Source organism: Mercenaria mercenaria, chromosome 14 (genome assembly GCF_021730395.1).
Source record: "Mercenaria mercenaria strain notata chromosome 14, MADL_Memer_1, whole genome shotgun sequence".
NCBI classification, from domain to species: domain Eukaryota; kingdom Metazoa; phylum Mollusca; class Bivalvia; order Venerida; family Veneridae; genus Mercenaria; species Mercenaria mercenaria.
This window is the reverse complement of record NC_069374.1, coordinates 4,465,514-4,490,338: the sequence shown is the minus strand read 5'-3', so window position 1 is coordinate 4,490,338 and position 24,825 is coordinate 4,465,514. Positions and strand designations below refer to the sequence as shown.

General features: G+C 34.9%; 3 protein-coding genes across 6 annotated transcripts in view; 2 read left to right on the top strand and 1 right to left on the bottom strand.

The window, feature by feature from the left end:
• Positions 1-4,082, top strand: part of LOC123526184 (nephrocystin-4-like) — a 56,591-nt gene extending 52,509 nt beyond the window's left edge. For all 4 annotated transcript variants that reach the window (XM_045305232.2, XM_045305231.2, XM_045305229.2 and 1 more), the window contains one exon: positions 174-4,082. In XM_045305232.2, the coding sequence (XP_045161167.2) occupies positions 174-702 (529 nt within the window). In that variant the 3' untranslated portion in view covers positions 703-4,082. The remainder of the gene's footprint in view (positions 1-173) is intronic.
• Positions 4,083-5,747: 1,665 nt separating this feature from the next.
• On the bottom strand, positions 5,748-23,751 carry LOC123526181 (coiled-coil domain-containing protein 63-like). Its single transcript, XM_045305227.2, has 12 exons — positions 23,614-23,751; positions 17,732-17,913; positions 17,021-17,151; positions 13,240-13,421; positions 12,683-12,864; positions 12,085-12,272; positions 11,419-11,539; positions 10,890-10,983; positions 10,141-10,309; positions 9,433-9,596; positions 8,823-8,914; positions 5,748-6,471 (listed from the first exon to the last, which is right to left on the bottom strand). The coding sequence occupies exons 2-12, from the start codon at positions 17,887-17,889 to the stop codon at positions 6,288-6,290; spliced, it is 1,665 nt and encodes a 554-aa protein (XP_045161162.1). The 5' UTR covers positions 17,890-17,913; positions 23,614-23,751; the 3' UTR covers positions 5,748-6,287.
• LOC123526183 (glyceraldehyde-3-phosphate dehydrogenase-like) overlaps positions 23,719-24,825 on the top strand; it is a 32,822-nt gene continuing 31,715 nt past the window's right edge. Inside the window, exon 1 of the mRNA XM_053522861.1 lies at positions 23,719-23,797. The gene's annotated coding sequence lies outside the window, so the exon portion shown is untranslated. The remainder of the gene's footprint in view (positions 23,798-24,825) is intronic.

Genomic DNA, 24,825 nt, shown 5'->3' with positions numbered 1-24,825 from the left:
TTTTTCTGTCTTGATCAGTGATTACTACTTGAGAAGAAAACATTTCATGCAAAGACTATTAAAGAAACAAATTTTATGATAATTGAAATGTAAATGGCTGAAAGGAGTAACATCCCAACATATTTTTCAATGTCGAAGGGCTTTTTTCACTAAATATGTACCTGTTTTTACAGGGGTACTCAAGCATCAAGACTTGTGAAGTGTTTCTCGTCTCATCCTGATGAAATGACTCTTTACCCGACAGAACAATTCATGTTAGCTGCAGGGGCAGTACATGAGCTGAATGTCGCTGTCAGACCAATGCAGGAAGGTAACAAATTCTTCTACATCAATGTTGTTGACGTGGAGTTCCACCAACTCGTGCGCACGTGGCTTATCTGTGTCAGTTCACGAGCACCGATGATCTCAAGGGCATTTGAACTTGCTTTACCAGTTGGCGGCGGAAAAGGGTGCAGCAAGAAAATCACATACACCAATCCATACCCTCATAAAAAGACATTCCTGTTACATTCTAACAGAGAAGATCTGTTACAGTTTAAAGAATCTACTATGGAAATTGAAGGTGGTGGTACGTCGACGATTGGGCTGAGATTTGTACCTATACAACAAGCAGGCACTGCGGAAATACTCGTGTTTATAAATGATGAGGAGGATAAAAATGAGGAGACGTTCCGAGTAACAGCAGTGTATCAGCGAATGTAGATATTTATTTTGCATGTCAGACATGACAGATGTAGAGACTTACAGGATACCATTACGAGGGATTCTTTACTCAGTTAGCGTCTGCTAAAGGTTATAAAAAACAAGTTTGGCAACCAGTCTCAGATCTACATCAGACTGGTCAAGTATAAGCTTATTTCTAAAGTTGACCAATGGCTGCACAGCATTTTGAGATTGGTCTCAGAACTGAAGTTTAATTACCGGTAAACCTTGAAATTGAGAGGTGTAATGTGCTTTTATATACTGCCAAATTGATAGATGTAGGATAGTTGCATAAGGACTTCAAGTGCATAAATGGAAAGAAATATATGGAAAATAAATCAATATATATATATTGCATTTAGTAATACATGCTTTTATGACGCATAACATTTTTGCCAAGAAAAGAGATCTAAATTACTTTGTGTATATTGTATCTCATTACTGGATATTTTTGTATGTAACTTTAAAGAACATTTCATTTGGCAGCAAAAAATATATAAATATGTACAGTTGTATATATCTATTTATATATAACTTATCAAACAACAGCTGCATGGTTTATTATGAATCGTGTCACATTTTCCGTCCATTGATTACTGTTTAATCTCATTATCTTGCCTTATTTGAATGGTAAAAAGCAGGTAGTAAGAAATGCCATTTACTTCCACACTTACTGTTAGGAGCTGTCATTGATTCAAAGGTTTTGTATCAAAATAACAACTGCAGATATAAACATTACATTGGTATTGATATTCCAAAATTCTGTATGGACACATTGTCAACATTAACCATCTTATCAATACATGTGATTAAACACGACAGGCCTACTTGATCTGCTGTGAAATCATTTAATTTCGTGGGTATGAAATTTCTTGGTTTTGCTGAATTAAGCTAATTTTTAGCTCACCTGTCACAAAGTGACAAGGTGAGCTTTTGTGATCGCGTGGTGTCCGTCGTCCGTCGTCCGTCCGTGCGTCCGTTTGTGCGTGCGTCCGTAAACTTTTGCTTGTGACCACTCTAGAGGTCACATTTTTCATGGGATCTTTATGAAAGTTGGTCAGAATGTTCATCTTGATGATATCTAGGTCAAGTTCGAAACTAGGTCACGTGCCTTCAAAAACTAGGTCTAAAAATAGAAAAACCTTGTGACCTCTCTAGAGGCCATATATTTCACAAGATCTTCATGAAAATTGGTCAGATTGTTCACCTTTATGATATCTAGGTCAGGTTCGAAACTGGGTCACGTGCCGTCAAAAACTAGGTCAGTAGGTCTAAAAATAGAAAAACCTTGTGACCTCTCTAGAGGCCATATATTTCATGAGATCTTCATGAAAATTGGTCAGAACGTTCACCTTGATGATATCTAGGTCAAGTTCGAAACTGGGTCACGTGCCCTCAAAAACTAGGTCAGTAGGTCAAATAATAGAAAAACCTTGTGACCTCTCTAAAGGCCATATTTTTCATGGGATCTGTATGAAAGTTGGTCTGAATGTTCGTCTTGATGATATCTAGGTCAAGTTTGAAACTGGGTCACGTGCGGTCAAAAACTAGGTCAGTAGGTATAAAAATAGAAAAACCTTGTGACCTCTCTAGAGGCCATATATTTCATGAGATCTTCATGAAAACTGGTCAGAATGTTCACCTTGATGTTATCTAGGTCAAGTTCCAAAGTGGGTCACGTGCCATCAAAAACTAGGTCAGTAGGTCAAATAATAGAAAAACCTTGTGACCTCTCTAGAGGCCATATTTTTTATGGGATCTGTTTGAAAGTTGGTCTGAATGTTCATCTTGATGATATCTAGGTCAAGTTCGAAACAGGGTCATGTGCGGTCAAAAACTAGGTCAGTAGGTCTAAAAATAGAAAAACCTTGTGACCTCTCTAGAGGCCATTCTTGTGAATGGATCTGCATAAAAATTGGTCAGAATGTTCACCTTGATGATATCTAGGTCAAATTTGAAACTGGGTCACGTGCCTTAAAAAACAAGGTCAGTAGGTCAAATAATAAAAAAACCTTGTGACCTCTCTAGAGGCCATACTTTTTATGGAATCTGTATGGAAGTTGGTCTGAATGTTCATCTTGATGATATCTAGGTCAAGTTCAAAACTGGGTCAACTGTGGTCAAAAACTAGGTCAGTAGGTCTAAAATTATTAAAATCTTTTGACTTTTCTAGAGACCATATTTTTCAATGGATCTTCATGAAAATTGATCTGAATGTTCACCTTGATGATATCTAGGTCACTTTCGAAACTGGGTCACTTGCGGTCAAAAACTAGGCCAGTAGGTATAAAAATAGAAAAACCTTGTGACCTCTCTAGAGGCCATATTTTTCATGAGATCTTCATGAAAATTAGTGAGAATGTTCACCTTGATGATATCTAGATAAAGTTCAAAACAGGGTCATGTACCTTCGAAAACTAGGTCAATAGGTTAAATAATAGAAAAACCTTGTGACCTCTCTAGAGACCATATTTTTCAATGGATCTTCATGAAAATTGGTCAGAATTTTTTTCTTGATAATATCTAGGTCAAGTTCAAAACTGAGTCACATGAGCTCGAAAACAAGGTCACTATGTCAAATAATAGAAAAAACGACGTCATACTCAAAACTGGGTCATGTGGGAAGAGGTGAGCGATTCAGGACCATCATGGTCCTCTTGTTTGAAAATAAATTTGTGGAGTTGAAGTTCAGGAGGTAAAATGAATGGAAATTTCATATGTTCGTTAGGATTAAACTCAATGAATTGATACAACCATAAGATCAATGAAGTATGTCGCCTACGAATATTTATGATTCCAAAATATAGTAACATACCATATAAAAATGTGAAAAAGGCAAAATGGTATGTTGATCATCTATCCCTCTTCATTTTTCATCATCTTTGAAAAATGATACCATTATTTATGCATAGCATGTTTTTTAACTTGGTCAGTTATCACTACGGTCAGTGAAAAAATGATGTATTTAATTTTAAAAGAATAAGTACTGCTTCTACTTTTTTTAAAGGACGAAACGCATTGTATGTAAGAGATAATGCCTTGTTTTTTTTTTAGATATAAAAGATTGTTAGAATTGATTTAACAATACATTTTTGTTAGCCGCCGAATCTTTTTATACATTCAGCCGTCTCGTGTTGTACTTTTAAATTAATGTATATTTCATATCTCCAAGACTGTGATATATCTTGTCTCTTTTCATGTTGCTTTTTACAAAAACTTACAGTTATCTTTATACATGTGGGTAGCTGTATACATCAGGAAACAGAGGCCTTACATTGTAAGTTATTGTTTGTGTATCAATAGATTATTTATTAGAGTGACTGTGTAAATGTACACCTTAGATGCCAAACGTAGAAAAATAATAAAACTGAATAAAAATAGCTGACTGTTTTCATTATTTTATGAACATGTGTGTTTTGATACCGGAAATTGGACAGGCAAATCAGGTAGTAACTTATACCTGTTCAATGTATTAAGCCAAACTCAGTGCAAACCTTATGTCCATTTGAAATCGTCTGAACCGCTGGTATGATTTTCTTAAAACTAATAACTGTAAATCCCTTTTAAACATCATGCAGAACATACAGCCTAGGTCAAAGATCAAGGTCACACTTGGAGGTCAAGCCCCATGTGGTTCTGGGACGATCTGTGTATGAAAAGAATTGGAACCACTGCCTTACCCTTGCATGATTGTAAGAGGCGACTAATAGGGTCTTAACACTTGGTTTTGCAGTAACACTGTGATTCCAACAGGTATGCAAATTTGATTCCATACCTCATGTTTTTATTTTAATGTAAATGAGATGTGGAACTAAAGTTTGTAGTCCTGTTTGGCGCCATATAACCTATCCTGCGTTGGTACGCAGTAAAACTCAAATTAAAAAAATAACACTTGGAGGTCAAAGGTTAAGTATCTTAAATACATGTCTGCTCAATATCCTCTTATCCTGTTGCCAAAAATGCCTTGAAGCATTTTTAGTCCTTACATGGGGAATATTTCAGTGTAGTAATAAGAAAATCCTTCGATGCATTTAAATTTTATGGAGTGGAAACAAATATCTATTTGACCGTAAACAGCGACCTTGGCCTTTTAACGGACAAGCATAGATCATGGACACATTGTTTTATCATGGGGAACGTTTCTGTGTAGCACTAATATAACCCAGCAGGGCATATAGAAGTTATGGAAAAGAAACATTTTCACTTGATCTTCAGTACCGTAGTGATCTTGACCTTTGACCTACAAGCATAAGTGCATAATCTACATATTACCCCCTATTCACATGTTTTATAAACCTAGCTTGAATACTTTTGAGTAATTGTAGGATCCAGATGTGCGGACAGACTGATGAAGGGCATTCCTATACTCCCAGTACTCCGTCGGTAGGGGACCAAATAGCTTAAATTTGTATTGGCTCTATTTAAGCTTGATTTGTGATGAAGGCTTCAAGATTATTTTAATAACTCTCTGGTCTTCTGTCTGAAAAAATCTGTATCATATGAGAAGGCATGGTAGTGACTCCAGGGGTGTTTGTACCCGTAATGCCCAGACAGAGCAGCAGACACCTTACCATTAAACCAATACTCTCTTGTATATGATGTTGATACTGCACTCGTGACCATTTCATGTCTCGCACTAAACAAACGCTAGAATTACAAGTAAAAAAGCCAGTGACAACAGTATTTTTTCTTTTGTTGAAAAGTATGATCCTTTGGTGAAATCAGTAAAATGAACTAGGCTTTTACTTAGTCTTTTATCCAACTGTTCAGTGCAAGTTTCAAAGAAGGAAACATTCCACTGTGTTTAACCCTGAGCTGTATGATATAAAGCAATAATTTTGCAAAACTGACTGTTGCACAAGACTTACCTTTATCTTGTGTGAAATGAAGTGGTGCATTGGATTCATAAATTATAATATGAAAGCCTAAGTGAAATTTAGTTCGTTAATTGTTGATGACAAAATTTAAAAAGATTTCTTTTTTTTCCCACACAAATGTTATGTACCGATGAATATACATGTGTATATACAAACAAAACAAATATATGAATGTTTTCCATGTTTTTATTTGAATAATCAAATACTAAATTAAATCTAAAACAAATATCACAGAAAAAATATAACAATGGAATTATTGTTTTTAATACAATTTTTTAAAGCAATATATTTAGTGTAAATAATATTTGTAAATAAGCATTTGACAGTTAATTTTATTTTTATACATCTGGTTTTGTTGGCATGATCAATAAAGCAGAATATCATGACTGAAAAGTTTTAACTAAAACAAAGCAGTAATCATGTATCCATGGTTTCTATAAAACTGATACAAAATAAGTTTAAAGCACAATTAAATTTGCAAAAAAGCAAAGAAAGAAGTGTGGTGATAACAGTATGTTATGCAAGTGGTGTAAATACTGGCTATAAATATTTTATACAGCTTCCGGATTCTGAACAGAACTTATGTAAATAAAAACTCTTAAGCATAAAATTTATATAACGTAATTTTTCACTACTGTTATTTACAATTAAACTTTAAAACTGCACTTTGGATTAATTCATGTCAATGTTAATTTCATTTCAATATTTTTACTTTTTGTCTTTCTTCCCCTTTGATTTAACATTTGTGGTTAGATCGTATCGAAATCCTTCCTTTCGTGCAGCCGATTCCCGCTTTTTGACAGTTTTCATAACTTTCTTCTGTAATTCATTCCTGGTCATAGGTCGTGCATCATCTTCACTCTGCTCCGATCCATCACTATCGTACTCATCCCTGCAAATATACAACTCGGTTTAAACAGTTCATTCCATTTATTCATGTATATTTAATCTCAGTATCTCGAATTCTAAGGGATCAAGAGCTTTACATCAAGATAACTGAAATTTGACTTAAAATGGTGTGGTAATTTGAGCATGTGTTTTCGGGACAAAACTTAAAAGTGGTTGAGAATGCCGGAATTTTAAGATTAGCGTGTTGGAGGTAACGAGTTTCAATTGTAGTTCCAATATTTTCCTCACTAGTCTATGACAGTCAAAACAGTCAATTTATTAGTGTTCAGGGACTACAGAAGGAAATGACTGAAAAATGTCTTAATTAGAAAGTGTATTTATAATAAGAAATCTGTTCCTTTAAAAAGCACACCTCCAGATTTGTATCAATTTTTTTTTTTTTTTTCTGTGGGGGTGGGGGGTGAAATTAAGGAAAAGTTGTCATTGTAAATAATAATAATAAAAAAAAAACAAAGTGATTTAGGACTTCTGGACAGTCTTTAATAATTTTTATAGAAATACTTACATAGCATGTTAATACTTAGATAATCTTTGTAATAAGTCAGTGAAATAAAAAGTATGTAGGTTAGAAGAAATTTAGCCTTACTTTATAGTTCTATCAAACTTACAAAATATCAACTTAAATTACAATTTATAATTTTACATGTTTCATAGGTCACTTAACATTATCTGTCTGTTGAAATGTTCAAAAGTCATGCCCCTTTAAAAATACTTTTTTACTCTACATGATTCATAGAACTTCCATGTTTTATATCGCTCATCAAATATAACACCAATTTATTTTTTAATATTCAACATATTCCATAACCAAAGAAATGGGTTTTTAATTGTTACAGCTGAATGTAATAAATGGGTCAGAAGGGGTCAGAACAAAAATATGTTGATAATAAATTAGCCCAAGTTTGACAATGTTAAAATGATTCAGCATAATCCGATTATTCTGTTTTTCGTTAGCTATCCATAACCAATAAAAAAAGAAGACTTAAAATAAACAAGGGACATAACCACTGTTTATGTCTTTACTGTAATGCAATATAATGACAAAAGTATGTCCCAGCAACTAATGGTAGAATGATAGCATTGCGTGGCTTATAAACTATTTTATCAAACTTAAGCAGTAAACAAAGCAGAAATTAAAATATATTTTATATGATGGTGGTTTTTTTTAAAAAAAGGTAAAAACTAGAAGACAACGAAAGCAAACAATACAATTAGTGATAAGCATCTGGTGATGATAAATGATGAATCACGGAAAATATGAACTTAAAGGTGTTTACAAATTAATAGTTCCCTCAAATAAGTTCAACACATACATGTACAACATTTTAATATTACCTGCTGCCAGTTTCACTACATGTATAGAATATATCCAATTTAAATTCAACTACAGGATCAGAATACAGCTTGATGTGTGATATATTTTAGGTCAATTAAGATTTCATCACTTATATTAATATTTTAAAATTTTTCAAAAAAGCCTGAATAATGTTTGTTCTAAACTTAGTAATGCCCTATAAAATTGGAAATAGACAATTCAAGTGAAGATACACTCGTTTTCTACAGTTTATAGATCAGTTTTGAATGCACTGCATAAATATTCCTTTTGAAACTGTCGACTTTAGAATGAAATGTGGAAGACCGAGTGCGAAAATATTATCACTATATACACATATAAATAAAGTACAAAACACCATAGTACAACACTCAGCCTTCTATTGATTTTAGTGAAACTTTTTAATTTGCAATTATGGGCCTCTGTGACCTAGTGATAAAGGTTGCTGATGCTAATTTACTTGCCTCTCACCTCTATGTGTCAGACCCTAATTTTGGTATCACATAAGGAGGCCACCCATCTTGCTTATTGTGTCAGGGTGATACAAAACTTAAGAATATGAATGAATAAACCAAGGTTCTTGATTCTGTGAGGAGCAAACTCCTCTGCAAAACCTAAGATCTGTTTGTTGTACAGAGGTTGTTGCTTACTGTAGGTTAATTTACTAAGAAACTAGTTTCAATGGGAAAAGTGCCCGATATTGGCATGCATACATGCAGGACAATTTCACAATGTATTTCATTAAGTTCCTTGGACCACATGTCAAAATTTAACTTTAAAATTTAATTAAGTTTACATGTACATGTTCACAAAACACTTGCAACATACTTTAGCTATTTGATTAACTGTTCTAACATGGTGGTTTTACCTGACACCTACTGTCTTGTATATACTACATCTACTGAAATTTCTGCCATTATATATTTAATCAGCCAGTAAGAGAAATATTTCTCTGTATAACTGTGGTTAACTTGAAGGTCATAAAAAGAAGATAAACATACCCGACTGAAGGAGGTATAACAGGGAATGATGGCTGTGGAGCAGAGGGTCCTTCTCCGATCAAACTTGGTCCCTTCTCATATCTATCCATATCCTGGTGTAGGGAAAAATAAAATAATCATTTACAAGTGATGCACATAATACCCACTTTATCAGACAGACACTAAAAGCACATCTACTGACTTTACTAAAAAATTTACTGTTGAAAGATGGACAAGTTCATTATACAAATTTATAAGGGTAATGGTTAAAGTACAAAGCTCTTGTAGAGCCAAGCATTGCTGTCCTTTGACAGCTAGCACTTCTTTTACTTTATGTTAACTGTGTTTCCTCAGATATATGAGCCATGCCATGAGAAAACCAACATAGTGGCTTAGCGACCAGCATGGATCCAGACCAGCCTGGGCATCCGCGTAGTCTGGTCAGGATCCATGCTGTTCGCTTTCAAAGCCTATAGCAAATTAGAAAAACCATTAGTGAACACCATGGATCCTGCCAGACTGCGTGGATGCGCAGGCTGGTCTGGATCCATGCTAGTCACAAAGCCACTATGTTGGTTTTGTCATGGCGTGGCTCAATTAATTCTACATGACATATGAAGTAAGAAAGTACCTTTGTGGCCACATAGTTCTGTATGGCAAGTAATTCGTTAGTTCTCTGTTCAATTATGCCGAGATATTGGATCATGTTGTTATCAGTAACACCGGTGGCAGCACCAAGCATATCGTCAATTGCAGATCTGTCACAGTTTATCTTGTTGAATAATGACTCAATTCCTGTGAAAAATAAATGAAGTTATACTAGATGTTATTTGGGATCCAATATCACACGAAAAAGTAACTGCCATGGGGGAAAAGCTAAGATACTGGTATTATGAATGAACAAGAACAAAACAGGCATAATTTGGCCAAAAGAAATGTTAGAGTTATGGGACTTGATGCTATCACCTAGTTTTATAAACCTGAAGACCCATGAAAAGTTTCAAATCAACATCTGCATTAGTTTTGGAGATAGAAACTTGCATGCAAAATTTTAACTAGGATTTTCTAAGTCCAAAAGGGGGCATAATTTGCCCAAAATATAAGTCAGCGTTATGGGACTTGACCCAGTAGGGTTGATTATTGACCTTGAAAAAGAATAAGTAAGTTTAAAAGCTATATGCTTTTAAATAATAGCTGTATGTACATGCATGCAAAACTAGCTGTAACCAAGGTGTGATGCCAACATCAGTAGTACAATAGCTTGAATAGTTTAGCTAACTACCAAAACTTCCAACAATCTTTTTTTAATGTCAAATCTTATCAAAAAAGTCAATCTAACCTCTTCTTAACTGATCTACGATTTTAGATATTTCAGTGTGTTTCTTTTCATATTCATCTGCATCCTTAGAGGAGCGTGTTTGTTTATCTTCCAGCTCTTTCAGTATCTTCTTGCGCTGATCTTCCAGTTCAATGCCTTGTAACTTGAACTTTTCTATCTCATTTTTAATCTGGAATAATTTTATCACTTGATAATTCTTTTGTTTTTACCCATGAAACTATGCATTTAATTACAAGTTGCAAAAAATCTATGAATTTATAAGTGAAATAGATATTATATAAAAAGTAAATATTAGTGAAAAAAATCTACTTTGATGTAAAAGTTTCATTAAAATATGGTTATTACAACAGTTCCTTGATATGCAATTATGTATTTGGCTCTCTTGGATTTTGCCGGCCCTGGATCCCATGAAGTGCTTGCACAAAGTTTGCAAAATTGCAGTTCAAGACTCTGTTTTAATGACCCTTTCATATATACAATTACACCTATTTCTAGTATCATATCAGCCAAAACTGACTTTAGTTTTCGATTAATAAGACTCAAAACTGTTTGAATCAGTGAATTTCTTGACTCATGGAATGTCGAGATGCCATCATTACGTCATTTCTGAGTGACTACTTTTCTGTATCGAATGTGAGTTGCATACAGTGTTTTGTATTCATTAGTGAAATACATGCTGCATTTGCAACAGAAAATTCGTAGCAATATATTAATAAATCCGAGATTTAAAGGAAAGTGTATATATATACCCCCTGAATATCATCAATCAGCTGTTCGATTTCATTGTTCTGCTCATTAACAAAGTTGAACAGTGCAAAATTCTTGTCCTCAACTTCTATAAACCTGGCAAAACAAACAGGAAATTTCAAATCAAACACACAGGAATATCATTTATTGCCTAAACACATTAAAAAAAATTCAGAAAACCAATTTTCATTGAATTACAATTGAAATAAGACAGTACATTTGGTGTTTACTCTGAAATTGTTAATATGAGTTGGAAATTAAATTTCGTGGTTAAGTCTATTCATACAATTAAATGCCTAAGACCAAGTAAAATTCCCATTCCTTCAGTGTTAAAACTTTGAAATCTACAATTTCATATCCTCATGAAATAGTCATTTTGACCAAAAAAAACAACAACAAAATTTCATGCCCAAGAAATTAAAGGATTTTGCAGTATATTTTTACTGTTTGGTGCTCTGATATCTAAAATTGGCTTGTTTATTCTTAATCTGTGAACATTTCACTCCAAACTAGACAAAACTTTAATATTACCTTCTCACAAGTTCATCAAGATCCTCTAAGCCTGTCATTTCCTTAATTCTCTCAAATGCGGCTTCAAACGTCTCCACTGAGTCTTCTTGGCTCTCCTTCTTACGCTCCATCTCCAGGGCCTCTGTCAGGAAAGAATCATGAAACTGATCGTTAATATCTACAGAGAGTTACAGTTACATGAAGAAATGAATGAGGTAGTTTGCACTTTGGCCACAACGTTAAAAAAAATACTGAAAACGCACTACAGTAATTTTAAGCCATCAAGTCAGATTTGTTGAAAGTCTGTGTTTCTTCAAAAAAGCAAGCTTTGTCTGAAGAAATGCTTAGATTTGCATCCACCAGTCCAGATAACCCAGATAACTTTACAATTTCTATTTCCTATTACAACTGACAATGAAAATAAACTTAAATTATAGCAACACCCTTGGCTTCTCACAGGAAGGTAACAGGAAGATGGGTAGGCCAAAAGAATGTGCTGGAACAACACTGAAGAGAGGACACATCCATGGACTTAGGCAGCAGGACCAGCCCAGGCCAGGAAGACAAGGAGGGGATTTGTTTATGTCCCTCACTCCATAGAGAGAAAGAGACAGAGAGAGGAAGAAGTAAGAAAGTTCATTCTCAACTAAAACTGCACAACTTGCCCTATTGAACTGAACAATTTACCTTTTCGTTGTCTCCAGATAACAAGCTGAGGGTCTTCCTGCCTCTCTTGGCCCTTAATACCCATGAATCCACGGAGGGTACGCTCATGGTCAATGATACGTAACAATTCCTTCATCTCAGCATTATGTTGTTGAAGGTCTTTGTCCGCCTTCTCCTTCAGTATAATCATCTTCTGTTGAGCATCGTCACTGTACAATATACATCACAGTGCAAATTATAGACAGCTTGAACATAGAACTTTAAATCGATTACTTTTTGTAATTTGTGACTCGACTTGACCTACTTTGCAATGCATGGCTCTGTGGCTGTGTTTGGGATGCTCTGTGCTGCTAGGAAAACTGCCCTTTACCTTTTTCTTTTTTTTTTTACCAATGTCCTTGTATACTGAGAAAACTCAGTGAACAAAAAAAAAACAAACAGATTATTTGGCTTGGTTTTAACAAAATTCAAAATGGAAGCCTACAGGAAGATCAATATATTCAGCACATTTTTTGCAGTTAATAAATGACCAATTTATTTAAGTGACCATTCTGTTAAAAATACCAAAAATGTTGATTTAATGAGCCTGACCACCTCTAAAAAACAAAAACATGCATACCGAGCATCATACGCCTGAGTGGATTCCTCGATACACTGCCCTTTCTGGCGTCTCAGGGCCGTCAGTTCTTTGTCAAGCTTTTTGTAGAGGGCATCAAATCTTGTTCTCTCACAGCGTAAACACTCAATCTCATCCCTCATGCGAGCATTCTCTGTCAGAATTGTATTGAACTTCTTTTTGGACTGGAAAAAATATATATGTGAAATAATATGACACAATATTCTATTACTCAGATACCACAGTAAGTCTTGGCTGTCTCAGTGCACATGCCCACACCATGTAACTTTGAAATCATTTTGAACAGCTAAATTGACAATAAATTGATTGAATGGGATCTTCAAGTCCCTCTGGACCAATAATACACAAGATTCCAGCAGTGTCCACAATCATATGCTTTTCTCTCAGAATGGGCACCTGCTTGCTGTCTTAACATGCTAAATTTTTCAAAACAAAACAGTCTTGAATGCCAAGAAGAAGAAGAGGAAGAAACTGAAAGATGGACAAGTTCATTATAGAAATTCAGCGGGATACTGGGTTTAAACATTTAAAGTATTTACTTGATCAAGTCTATTCTCTAATGTCCTCATGGTTTTCTGTGTCTGTACTGTATGCTGGGCACTCATATGAACTCCGCCCATGTTACGGTGTTGTTGCTTAATCTTTCTCTCCCACTCCCGGATTTTGGCATCGAGCTCGGAACTTTTCTTCTTCTCTTCTTCACTCTCTTTCTTATAATCATCTGTTAATTTAGCAATGAAAGAAATAAGTAAAGTTTTTTTATATAAATTTGACATGCTTTTCAAAATACAAGAATAGCCTGTAATGTCTCCTGGTTCCTTCCTATGTTTTTATGTCTTGCAGAATAACAATTTTATTATGCAAATCATACATGTTTACAACTGGCCCCTTACAGAAGAAAAAGGCCTGCTGCGTACTCTTGCCGTGTACATACAGCGTATATGATGCGTACATGATGTGTACTGAAATCAAGGGCTTTAAAAAGTACGCAGGATATACACCGCACATACACCGATAGTACGTTTGTAGTACACTTTTGACATGCAAATGAGCTCTGCCGCGTACTACTTGCTGCGTACATGCTGTGGACTACATAGTACACAGGATGTACGCTGGAGGAATTTAGTATGCGGGAAATAGTACGCAGCATGTACGCGGCACATACACTTTTCACATGCAAATGAGCCTGCGGTGTACTACCCCTGCGGCGTACATGCTGTGTACTCCTGCGGCGTACATGCTGTGTACTCCTGCGGCGTACATTCTGTGTACTCCTGGCCCGAGTCCTGCGGCGTACATGCTGTGTACTCCTGCTGCATACATGCTGTGTACTCTTGTGGCAAAACTGCTGTGATAATGTAAATTCCTTACCCCACCAACTTTCTTATGCAAATGCTGATCATTTGGACAGAAAAAAACAGAAAAAAGATAAGTGACATGCATCAATAAGTATTTACCCTTACCAAAATAATGTAGATTGATGTTATCAAATAAATTAGTATGCTTTTCTTCATCCACTTTTCAATGAAATAAATCAATTTTTGTAGCATGTAATTTGGTAAACATCTGAACAAAATGGCGTAACTGCATCAAGGGGAAACAACTTTAATGCAACTAAATATAAGTGTTATAAATTTCGAAGTATCTGCGGTGTACATGCAGTGTACTATTTTCTTGTACAAGTCCCTCCTGCGTACATGCAGTGTACTCCTTAAATTTTCAGAGTCTGCGCTGCGTACTTGAAGTGTACTAGTGACCTCCTGCGTACATGCTGTGTACTCGTCGAAATAGTACGCGGCATGTACGCGGCATGCGGTGTATGTAAAATGTACTCCTCTGGCGTACTACTGTGTTCGCGGCATATACACAGCAAATACGCAGCATGTACGCCACAGAGGCTTGCTTCTGTAAGGGGCCATATCCATAATCATTATTGTTTAGACATATATTTAGTCTCACTGTCTGAGAAATATTTTACTCAGATTTGAGACTTGGGCCTTGGCAAAAATATATAACTCACTGATTAGCTAGCTGGTAATCAGTCAAAACTATAATCCTACAATCCTAAGGACCTAAGGCTAATAATCTTGGCTTTTCACTAACAAGCTATTCAAAAAATGTTCTATTATAGGACATCAGGAATTAATTTTAAAAGTTTCATTTTTAAAATTTTGACTTATCAGCCAAGAACATGTGTTGAATATACATGCAGACCAGCCATATGATATAGCAAAAACTACAGACCTGCAATTAATATATGAGACATGTGATATATACAAATAATACATTGTGTACCCCTATTCCTTCTGTACTGGTTAACAACAATTATACAAATATTCTTTTTTACAACGATTTTATGTGTTGTTTGTACCAATATAGATAATCATTTACTTCCGCGCTAGGTGCCAATATCATAAATACCCAAGTTCAAACCCAAGTTATGGATTACACAAAAAAAACATGATTTGATAATGACCTTAATTGCTCAGAGATATTTTATCAGTAGGACAGTGCCTCTCGAAATATTAAACTTAATTATATATTTTCTATGAAAAAAGGAATAAACAAGCAATGATGTCTTGTTTACCATTTAACAACATCATTCTTATCTTTACACTAGAAGTTTCAGGACCACCACTTGCTGTCCCACATGAGCACAGTAATATTGTTCCAAATAAAAAAAAAATGTTTTAAAACTCAGGTTCTTATATATAATAACAAGAGCACTGCACTGAGGGTGCAAACGCTCACCTGATCTTTTTATCTCTGTATGATAGAGATATTTTATACCCATGACTTTCCAAGTCCAAAAGGGGCCGTAATTCTTGCAAAAAAGCAATGTAGAGTTACGGTACTTGTTGTGCAGAGTCAACTTTTAATGGCAAATAACTGCTCCAAGTTAAAAGCAGCAGCTTAACCGTTAAGAAGAAAAGTTGACCCAAACGCAAAACTTAACAAAGAATTCTGATATTTTCTAAGTCCAAAAGGGACCATAAATCTTGCAAGAAGCAGGATGGAGTTATGTTTCTTGCTGTACAGAGTCAGCTATCAATGGTGAACAAGTGTTGCAAGTTTTAATGCAATAGCTTTGATAGTTTAGGAAAAAATATGACCTAAACACAAAACTATACCAAGAAATCTGATTTTTTAAGTCCAAAGGGGCATAGTTCTTGCAAAAAGCAGGATGGAGTTATGTGTCTTGCTGTACAGAGTCAGCTTTTGATGGTGTTGCATGTTTTAAAGCAATACCTTTGATAGTTTAGGAGAAAATTTGACCGAAACATAAAACTTAAGGTAGTTCTGCACTCTTGGATCAAATTTTTTTCTACAATGTAGAATTTGATTAAACTCTGATTTTTCAAAACTTCCGAATATATTAAGAAAATTCAGCAAATAAAAAAGATAGGGTCGTGTGCTTGATTTTTTGCTAGACTGATTTGAAATATTTGGACCTCACACAATTTTTCATAATGGGAGTCTATGGGAAAATCGCATCTTTTGTAACATTTTCGCAAATAGAATTTTTTCTAAAATGTAGATTTTAATGAAACTTCTCAGAGTGGTAAATAAACATATGGCCTATAATATGGTAAATAAAATGTATAGGTCTGTGTGCTTACTTTTGAGATATTTGGCCATGATTAAAGCAAACTGCCCATTTCAAGCTAATTATTTAAGACATAATTTTGAATTATTTAACGTGTCACACGTTTTCATATGATCGATATTTTAACTTTTGAAAGATATAAGTAACAGTGCCATTTTAATAAATTAACTCACATATTGCCATTAATTTATAAACTGATTTTCATTTCTGAACGCCAAATCCAGGTTTTATTCTATGTTTTCCGGATAAATGACGTTACGCCATCACTTCCGGTTTACCAAACGTGCAGAACTACCTTAACCAGGCAACGCCGATGCCAATCAAGTGATGACAATAACTCATCTTTTTCTTAAAAAAATCAGATGAGCTACAAATGATGCTGCTATGATGATTTTATTAAAAGTGAAATTTAAGCGTTACATTGAATCATAAATTATGGCTAGAAAAAACCCAATGATTTCAATTCTTACTTCAGTAACTGTAAAAGCATGTATTTTTGCTAGGCAAAAATTTCGAGACTTTTAATATGTCCTCAAGCTTTAATATTTGGGAAATTGTAAAAATGGTATCCTATTTGAATTTAAAGTATACTAATGGTGAATATTTACGTGAGGATAAATTTTCGTGAGATGTAGGACCTGTCAAATATAGCTGAAATTTAACCCTTGCGAAAAATTTCCGCTTTTACAGTATAGTGTCCCTAGGAAGTGTACCTTTAGCTTCAGCAAGCGTGAACAGTGTTTCAGTATGGTCCTCATCCATCACCTGGTTACTACGGCTCTCTGCAAGACGGAGCTCCTTCAACAGCTCTTGTTTCTCGCCTTCCAAGTGCCCAATTTCTCCCCTGAAAAAGAAAAATATTTGATACAGAAGCATATAATTTTGCTATTGTAATGCTGTTTTCAAAGTGTAAAGTTATGAAGATAACCAGGCTCATATTCATCAACATAACTTAAAGCTTGAAGCTTTGAATATGTATGGCAAATATTCAAGTTGATATAACTCTGTTAATCGCATCACCAGTTACCTTACTGATAAAATTTTGCACAGTCATCTGTAGCTGCAGATAAAATATTCATACAAATTTAAGCTGTGTGAGCTAATTTAACAATGAAAGAGCAAACAGAAATTTTCACACTTTTGAAGTCCGAGTACTACTTAGTTTTCGATGATTTTACCATCGATCATTAATCCATGTAGAAATTCTTATAATTGCTGGTGCATGAAAAATTTAATGCAAATACACAGAAAATTGCTGTTTCTTATAATAACAGTCTGCTACAGATTTCGAGAAAAAATAAATTACTTGATTAAAATAAACAAACAAAATTTCAGCGAGCACCGTGAGATTGCTCCGGAATGAAATATTTACATGAAAATACTGCAAGTAAAAGATTACAACTTGAAGTAATACGGTAGCATACTTCTGTTTTCTGATGATATTCTGTGACTCCTCTGTGTAAGCAGCTCTGTCACCCTCCATGATACGGTACTGTCTTTGTAACTTCACCAATTCCTGCTCTGCAAGTCCCTCCATGTCGGCATCACTGTTGTCCGACCGTGCTGACCTTGGGCGCGGCATTGTGAGTTTGTAAGATGAACTACCCTGAAACCATTAATAAATCTATTAAAATTATCTGCAAAAATCACAAAATAAGTTTTATATATTCCACTTTAAAGGCACTGATCTTCAGATTTTGAAAAAAAAAAAGATCTTTATTTCAAAGTGAAGTTTGGTCATATTATTAACATTTAGAATATATATGAGTTTTTGTTTCTAAACTATTTGAAAAAAAATGCCAAATCAAGAATAAAGATGATTGCGCGGACCGCCAGGGCAATTAATAAAGAAGTTTTCCGCTGTTGTTAACAATAACACTATAGAGGATTTAGTGTTCAACACGCCTTAAATATAGATACTTATATTTGAGGTAGTTAACCAGAGTAAAGCTTTACAAGTGTTTTTTTTTTCAATTTTCATCGTGAAAAGTAGTGAAAACAACTAATTCTCAATCATGTGCTTCCATATTAACATAGACTAAGTAATTAAGTTTCAAATAAGCATTCTTAAGAAATATAGCGTAATATCCAGATATCTAAACAAAAAATATTTTAGTCCAATGATCTGGAGACCACTGCCTTTAATATTTTAGTAACAAAACAGCAATAATGGACATTTCCCACAAATAAGCAAGGATTTCAGAGATATAAAAATTTATTTTTGACTGTCCCTGTTCTGTCTTTAAAAACTTATTGTGCATATTTCTGTTAGGAATCCCCAATGAAATCAGTTGGAAACGTTTTCTGGTACATATATAATGTTTTTGTAATGATTAAATATCTGATAATGAATTTATGTTGACATCTAAGCATAAAATTATCTCACTGACATTTTTTTAATGTTTACAATACTTTTTTTTGTGTTTTGTTTTTGCATTTTAATGTCAATCATTAGTTGCTGTGTATTGAAACCACTCTTGGGGTAGATATCTCCTTGCACCTGTTCACATCATATATTTTAAATTTTAATACCGAAGACTTTAGTCTTTTATTAGAAATTTTGAGTTTAATTCAACCCATATGAAATTTCTATGTGAATACTTATGTTTAATTTATTGGAGCAAGTATAACTAAAAGTCTGTGACCAGTATTTTATGATTTTTTTTTTTACTTTTTAATGTCATTGTTTTCCTAACAGTAAAATGAAGATGCGGATAAGGCTTAGAGGGATGACAACTATAGAATATATAATCAGATCATAAAATATTAGCCATCCCAATAAGCCAATAAGACTCTCCAGCCAAATGGCAACAGAATGCCTACACTGTTCACTTGCATTTTTCTAGGCAATCCCTTTAAAATCTTGTTCATTTATAGTTACTGTTGTCTAATAGAATTTCTGATGTGGGCTATCTTTCTCTGAAACCTTGCATATATATGTATAGTATGCCCTATTCTATCTATCTATCTATTTATACTGCAACACTCCTCTCTGCGAGTATTTTGTGCAGCTGCGCGCCTGTACAAGAAGTTAAAAGTAGATTGGATAGGAGGATAAAAGTAATACACGGTGTGTATTGCAAGTATGAATACAGTTGATAGTGTTAAAAACAAGAATGATTTACAGATAAAAGCAGTTTAAAAACAGGTCTATCATGTTAAGCATTGTGTACAAGTTTGGTCACACCCTGCTTAAACTGATTCAGGGTGGGGGCTTGCACAAGTTGTACTGGAAGGGAATTCCAAAGCACTATGGTGGCTGGAAAGAAAGAGTACTTATAGTAATTACAGGGAGTGAGGATCTGAGTATAGGAGTGGGGATACATATGTCTTGTTTGACGGGATGGGGGGCTGACATAGTGGGGGGAGTGGCACAGCAACCAAACCATTCACTATCTTGTAGAACATAAGGAGGCGTGAATCAGATCTCCTATCTTCAAGGGTACGCCATCTCAGCTGACATAGCATGTTTGTGACACTGCTGCAAGGGTAGTAGTTGTGATTAACCCATCACGCTGCTGGGTCCGCTGAATCATTTCGATCTGGTGGATGTTTTGTTGGGTGTAAGGGTTCCAGACACAGCTAGCATATTCTAGCTGTGGCCTGACTAGGGCTTTATAAGCTACTTCTCGAACTTTTGGGTTCTTGCATGGGATATTTCGTTTGATGAAGTTTAGTGTTCGGGTAGCTTTGGACGTGACTAAATTGATGTGTTTATTCCAATTAAGATCTGAGGATATAGTGACCCCAAGGTACTTTGCATCAGGAACTGTTTCCAAGACTTGGCCATGGAGTGTGTACTTTGATTTGAAAGGGTTTTTTGACCTTGTTATGTTCATAACAGTGCATTTTGAGAGGTTGAACTCCATGTCCCACTTACTTTCCCATAGCTGTAACCTATTTAAGTCTTGCTGGAGGATGTTTTCTTGGGCAGAACTATTTACAGTTAAATAGACAGCAGTGTCATCGGCGAATAAACGAACCTGTGAAATCAGATTTTCAGGCAGGTCATTAATGTAGAGTAGGAATAGAAGGGGGCCTAGGACGGAGCCCTGTGGGACTCCGGACGTTACTGGAACTTCTTCTGATGTTTCACCATTCACAAGGACAGACTGGCGCCTGCCAATCAAGAAAGACTTGACCCATTGCAACGTGGTGTCTTGAACGCCATGTTGATGAAGTTTGTACAGAAGTTTCAGATGGTTAACCTTATCAAACGCTTTAGAGAAGTCCAGAAGGATCAAGTCCATCTGGTGGCCTTGAATCAAGTTTCGGGATAGATCTTCTACAAGTTCGAGTAACTGCGTTTCGCATGACCTTTTCTCTCTGAACCCATGCTGTAGGTCATAGAGGACATTGTTAACCTGGAAGTGCTTGGTAATATTAGAGGCTATGATGTGTTCCAGTAACTTAAAGAGAATACAAGTTAGGGAAATAGGCCGGTAATTTGCAGGATTGCTTTTGTCACCCTTCTTAAATAAAGGAGTGACATTGGCCTTGGTCCAGTCAGCTGGGATAGTGCCCGTGTCAAGGGACCTTTGAAAGAGCTTAATTTAAAGTGACTAGTGGTGAGATTTGTTCACTAAGATTTTTAAGAAGGATTGGCTTTAGACCATTGGGACCACATGCTTTATCTATTTTTAGGGACGAAAGGAGTTTCTGAACACCATTTATGCCTATAGTGACCTTTGGCATTTGGGGATATTTTGGTTGGTAATCAGTTGGTATGAAGAGTAGAGACTGCACTTTAATTTTACCGAGTTGGCCCAATTTGAGAGGTGACATTGGGGTGAACAGAACACGGACTGGAATTGACGATTGAGGATATTGGCCTTCTTTTTATCATCCATATGAATTTGACCGTTTTATATTTATGTTATTTATGGATGATTTTTTTTTCACATATAAGTTCTTGAATTTTCATCTAAAAAACATTTTAAACAAAAAAAATCCCCTCTATCATAATTTTTTCCCCTCTATCATAGCATGTGACGGATCCCTATGGTTTTCTAGGAGTGGTGAAATGCCTTGGGAGTCTTGCTTGGCATTTTTGGCAAGGGAGAAAAGTTTCTTACGAGAGAAATTTTGACCTGTTTGTGGGTCCGAGCCCCTTGACCTGTATTTCAGTTCTCATCTGAGTTACAAAGAGTTTTTGCTATAGTTTGATACTCCAGCATCTAAACTTAAAAAGTCCCATAATTAAGAAAAATTTTAAGGATTGTTGTCAATGAATAATCAAGGCTTTCACATGATGACCCACGCCCTCTGAAAAGCCAGATGCTTTCTTGTTGAACCGAGACTTGTGATCATGTGTACAAGCTCTCAAAACCTAAGCATTTTTTTGAAAAAGTTCTTTTTTGAAATTAAGAACAGATATATAATTGTGTTTGCAGACATAGCTTATGTTTATAATGTTATTTTATCTACCGACAATAAATAAATATTGACTTGACTTAATATTGACTTGACTTGAAGACAAAAAAGTTTTATAATAAGTGGTTTCTGTTTCCTATTTAAGGAGGTTTTTATTATATTATCCCAGTGATTTTAGGTTAAAGCCCATTTTTTTCAAATCCTGGCTACTCCCATTGGGGTGTTTTATCATGATTGCCTCGATCAGTCTAACCTGAGCTGTAAATGGGTACCAGAATTTATTTGCTTGGGGTAAAGTGTAACTGGTTTTAACTGCTTTTAAAATAGGGTCGCTCAAAAGCTCTACAGAGCTTATGTTAATTGTTTCACAAAGTGACAGTAATTAAAATTTACCTTTACCTTTTACCTTTACCTTTAAGTGCAAATTTTCCAAAGGCACGGATCAATGAGATTTAGGCTCGGAATGAAGAGAAAGAGGCATCCTATCTTCTGCGACAGGTCCCAGAATAGTCACAAATAAGCTATATATCTTACTCTAGCTATATGTAGCTAAGGATTAGCTATAAATCCAATAACAATAACGCAAAATATGTCAAAATCAAATGCAAAATGGTAATAATCATGTCCAAATGGTTTGTTAGATGGAAGACAATAACAGACAACCAGGATTTTTGCAGTCACATTTTCAACAAATGCAGCAAAATTTTGCCATAAAACATTGTAATCACTAATACCGCAGAAATTAGCATCATGTATTGAAAATGACATTGCATAGATCTCTGTAGAACTGTTCGTCTAACTAATCGGACAATACAGTTTGTTTAATATATTGTGACAGTCAAACTGTAATTGGGGTGGCTGCAAATGTCAAAAATTAAAAAGCAGCCACTCAGCGATAGTAAGCTTGTCTAGAATTGTGTTAAATCCACCCGACCACCACCCCTAATTTTGAATGAGTTTTACCTCCCTAACTTAAAGTTCTTATTTTTGTTCATATCTATACGGAATGAACAAAAATAATAACTTTAAGTTAGAGTAAGTGTACGTGGTTTTGCACAGTTCACGGTTTCACACCAAAGAATTTTCCATTTCTTGTAATGAAATACTTGCCGAGAGAAATTTAAACTGGTGAAATGAAGGGACCAGGTCTCCTTTTGAATGTTCCTATAGTTTTCTAAAGGACAAACAGGCATTCTAGTTTGTGCATGTTATAGCGACATCATTATGATAATAACAGCTAAAACAATACAGTTTCTACAGAAGTATCAGTTTTGCAATTTCAATTCAACCAATATCAGTATTGTACAAAGAATTAGAGAATATTTAGTCATGGTGTGCGAAACCGTGTACAAATATGTCCAAATAATGGTCACTTCCTGGCTATATAGTATATTGGAGAGCTACCTGTGATGAGCAGTTATCTATCAAATGAAGAATAACCTAGTGCTTAAATAAACAGCCATATATCTATTCTTCTGCCTGAAAATGCAAAATAATAAACTGTTTCCACATATTTCAGTTTATTTCAAGAAGTGTGGAAAAAGTGTGCAAAACCAGGTACACTGACTCAGGAAAGGTAAAACACTATACTTGTAGGATGATTTTGGACTCTGTAGTATCGACTAGGTCCTTTTTAAGCCCCTCTTCATTTGGACTTTATTATTACACTAAATAGAAGGGACTATTACTGGATATTACTGCTATATATAGCTAGATTTAGATTTAGCTATATAGCGAATTTGTAACTTTTCTGTCAGTGGGACCTGTTCAAAGGTGGATAATATTATGCCAGGCACAGCAAACTGTGAATTTTGTCTTTCTTATGTTATCCTATCAAACTTACAAATCCACACGCCAGTAATTTTATCAATCCATACTTATTTTTTTTTAAACTAATGTGCTTACTTAAGTTTGAATAATAAATCATATATACCTCGCTAAAACAAAATCTTGTATGTTGTCAGCGAACTATCCTGTCGCACCTGTCAATTTATAATGTTTCCGTAGTTACGTCAACTTCCGCAAAGATTCTGTACGGTAAGAGTTATTCCCCTTAAAGGAAATACGTGCGCATGCGTATTTACTCCTCTTCCATTGCCGGCGAACAGGGAACGGAGGTAATGTAAAATTGATTGAAATTATTGTGCTTTACAGCAATACTACGCAGTGTCTGTTTTAAACAAGTATGCGTTTGTGTTTTTGAAATACTAAGTAGATTTTATAACTTTCATTTCATTCATTTTCGTGTTACTTACTGAGCAAACGTCTGGAAAAGAACGAGTCATTCAAGAAGGTTATAAATAACGACCGACAAATATTTCCGTAATAGTCGGCTGATACATTTAAAAATCTTTCTCATAAAATTATTTGGCAATCCAGCAAAATATTTACAATATGTTGAAAATAGTAAGAAATTGCTGAGTTTGATGTTTGCTCCAAGAGTAAGTGATGAATATTCAGACGACCTTGGATAAATTTGTTCAAGGTGAAGGTCACGTTACACTGCAGTGTAAATGACATTGTCAATTGCATTCTTTTCCAGGATTTACCAGTGAAAGGTTAGACATTGATACAAGTGGAGATGATTTATGTTATACATTCTTAGTTCATTTTAATTTTTATATTTTCATCATTAAACAGTTAAATGCATTGAAAAGGCATTTCAATTGTTGTAGAGTAACTTCGAGTATATTCGACACCTTAAGCACAAAAGTGGGCAAGCAATTTTCGATTCAGAATGACCGGTGCGAACATTTCATGAAAACGAAAGTTGACCTTTTCTGCGTCTTCAGTATAAAACGCTGCCCAGTGTTTGCATCTACATCGTCAATATGATGGATTTTATTCTGATTGTTGTCATCGTGTAAGTGTGACATCTTTCAGGCAAATTCTGCACCATGATGCAGTTTTAAAAAATATACAAGTTGAACATCTATCATTTTTTGTATAACTACATTAAAAACAGCTAATTTCGCAACAGACATAACACATGGTTTTATGCTGACGAGTAGGCTCTAATTTTTCCTATAAAAAGTAAAACAAAAAATAATCTATTGTTCAGTAGCTTATAAAAATGCCAGCTAATTGTTCGGCTAATTGTTTCGGGAAACAATATAATATATAGCCTCATTGATGATGTTTATTT

Excerpts from the sequence above, each read along its gene's own strand:
- LOC123526181 (XM_045305227.2), bottom strand. The coding sequence starts at position 17,889 with ATGCCGCGCCCAAGGTCAGCACGGTCGGACAACAGTGATGCCGACATG. Across the intron at positions 12,273-12,682 it reads ACTCAGGCGTATGATGCTCG|TGACGATGCTCAACAGAAGA; the intron begins GTATGCATGTTT and ends TATATTGTACAG. Across the intron at positions 11,540-12,084 it reads TATCTGGAGACAACGAAAAG|AGGCCCTGGAGATGGAGCGT; the intron begins GTAAATTGTTCA and ends CTTTCCTGACAG.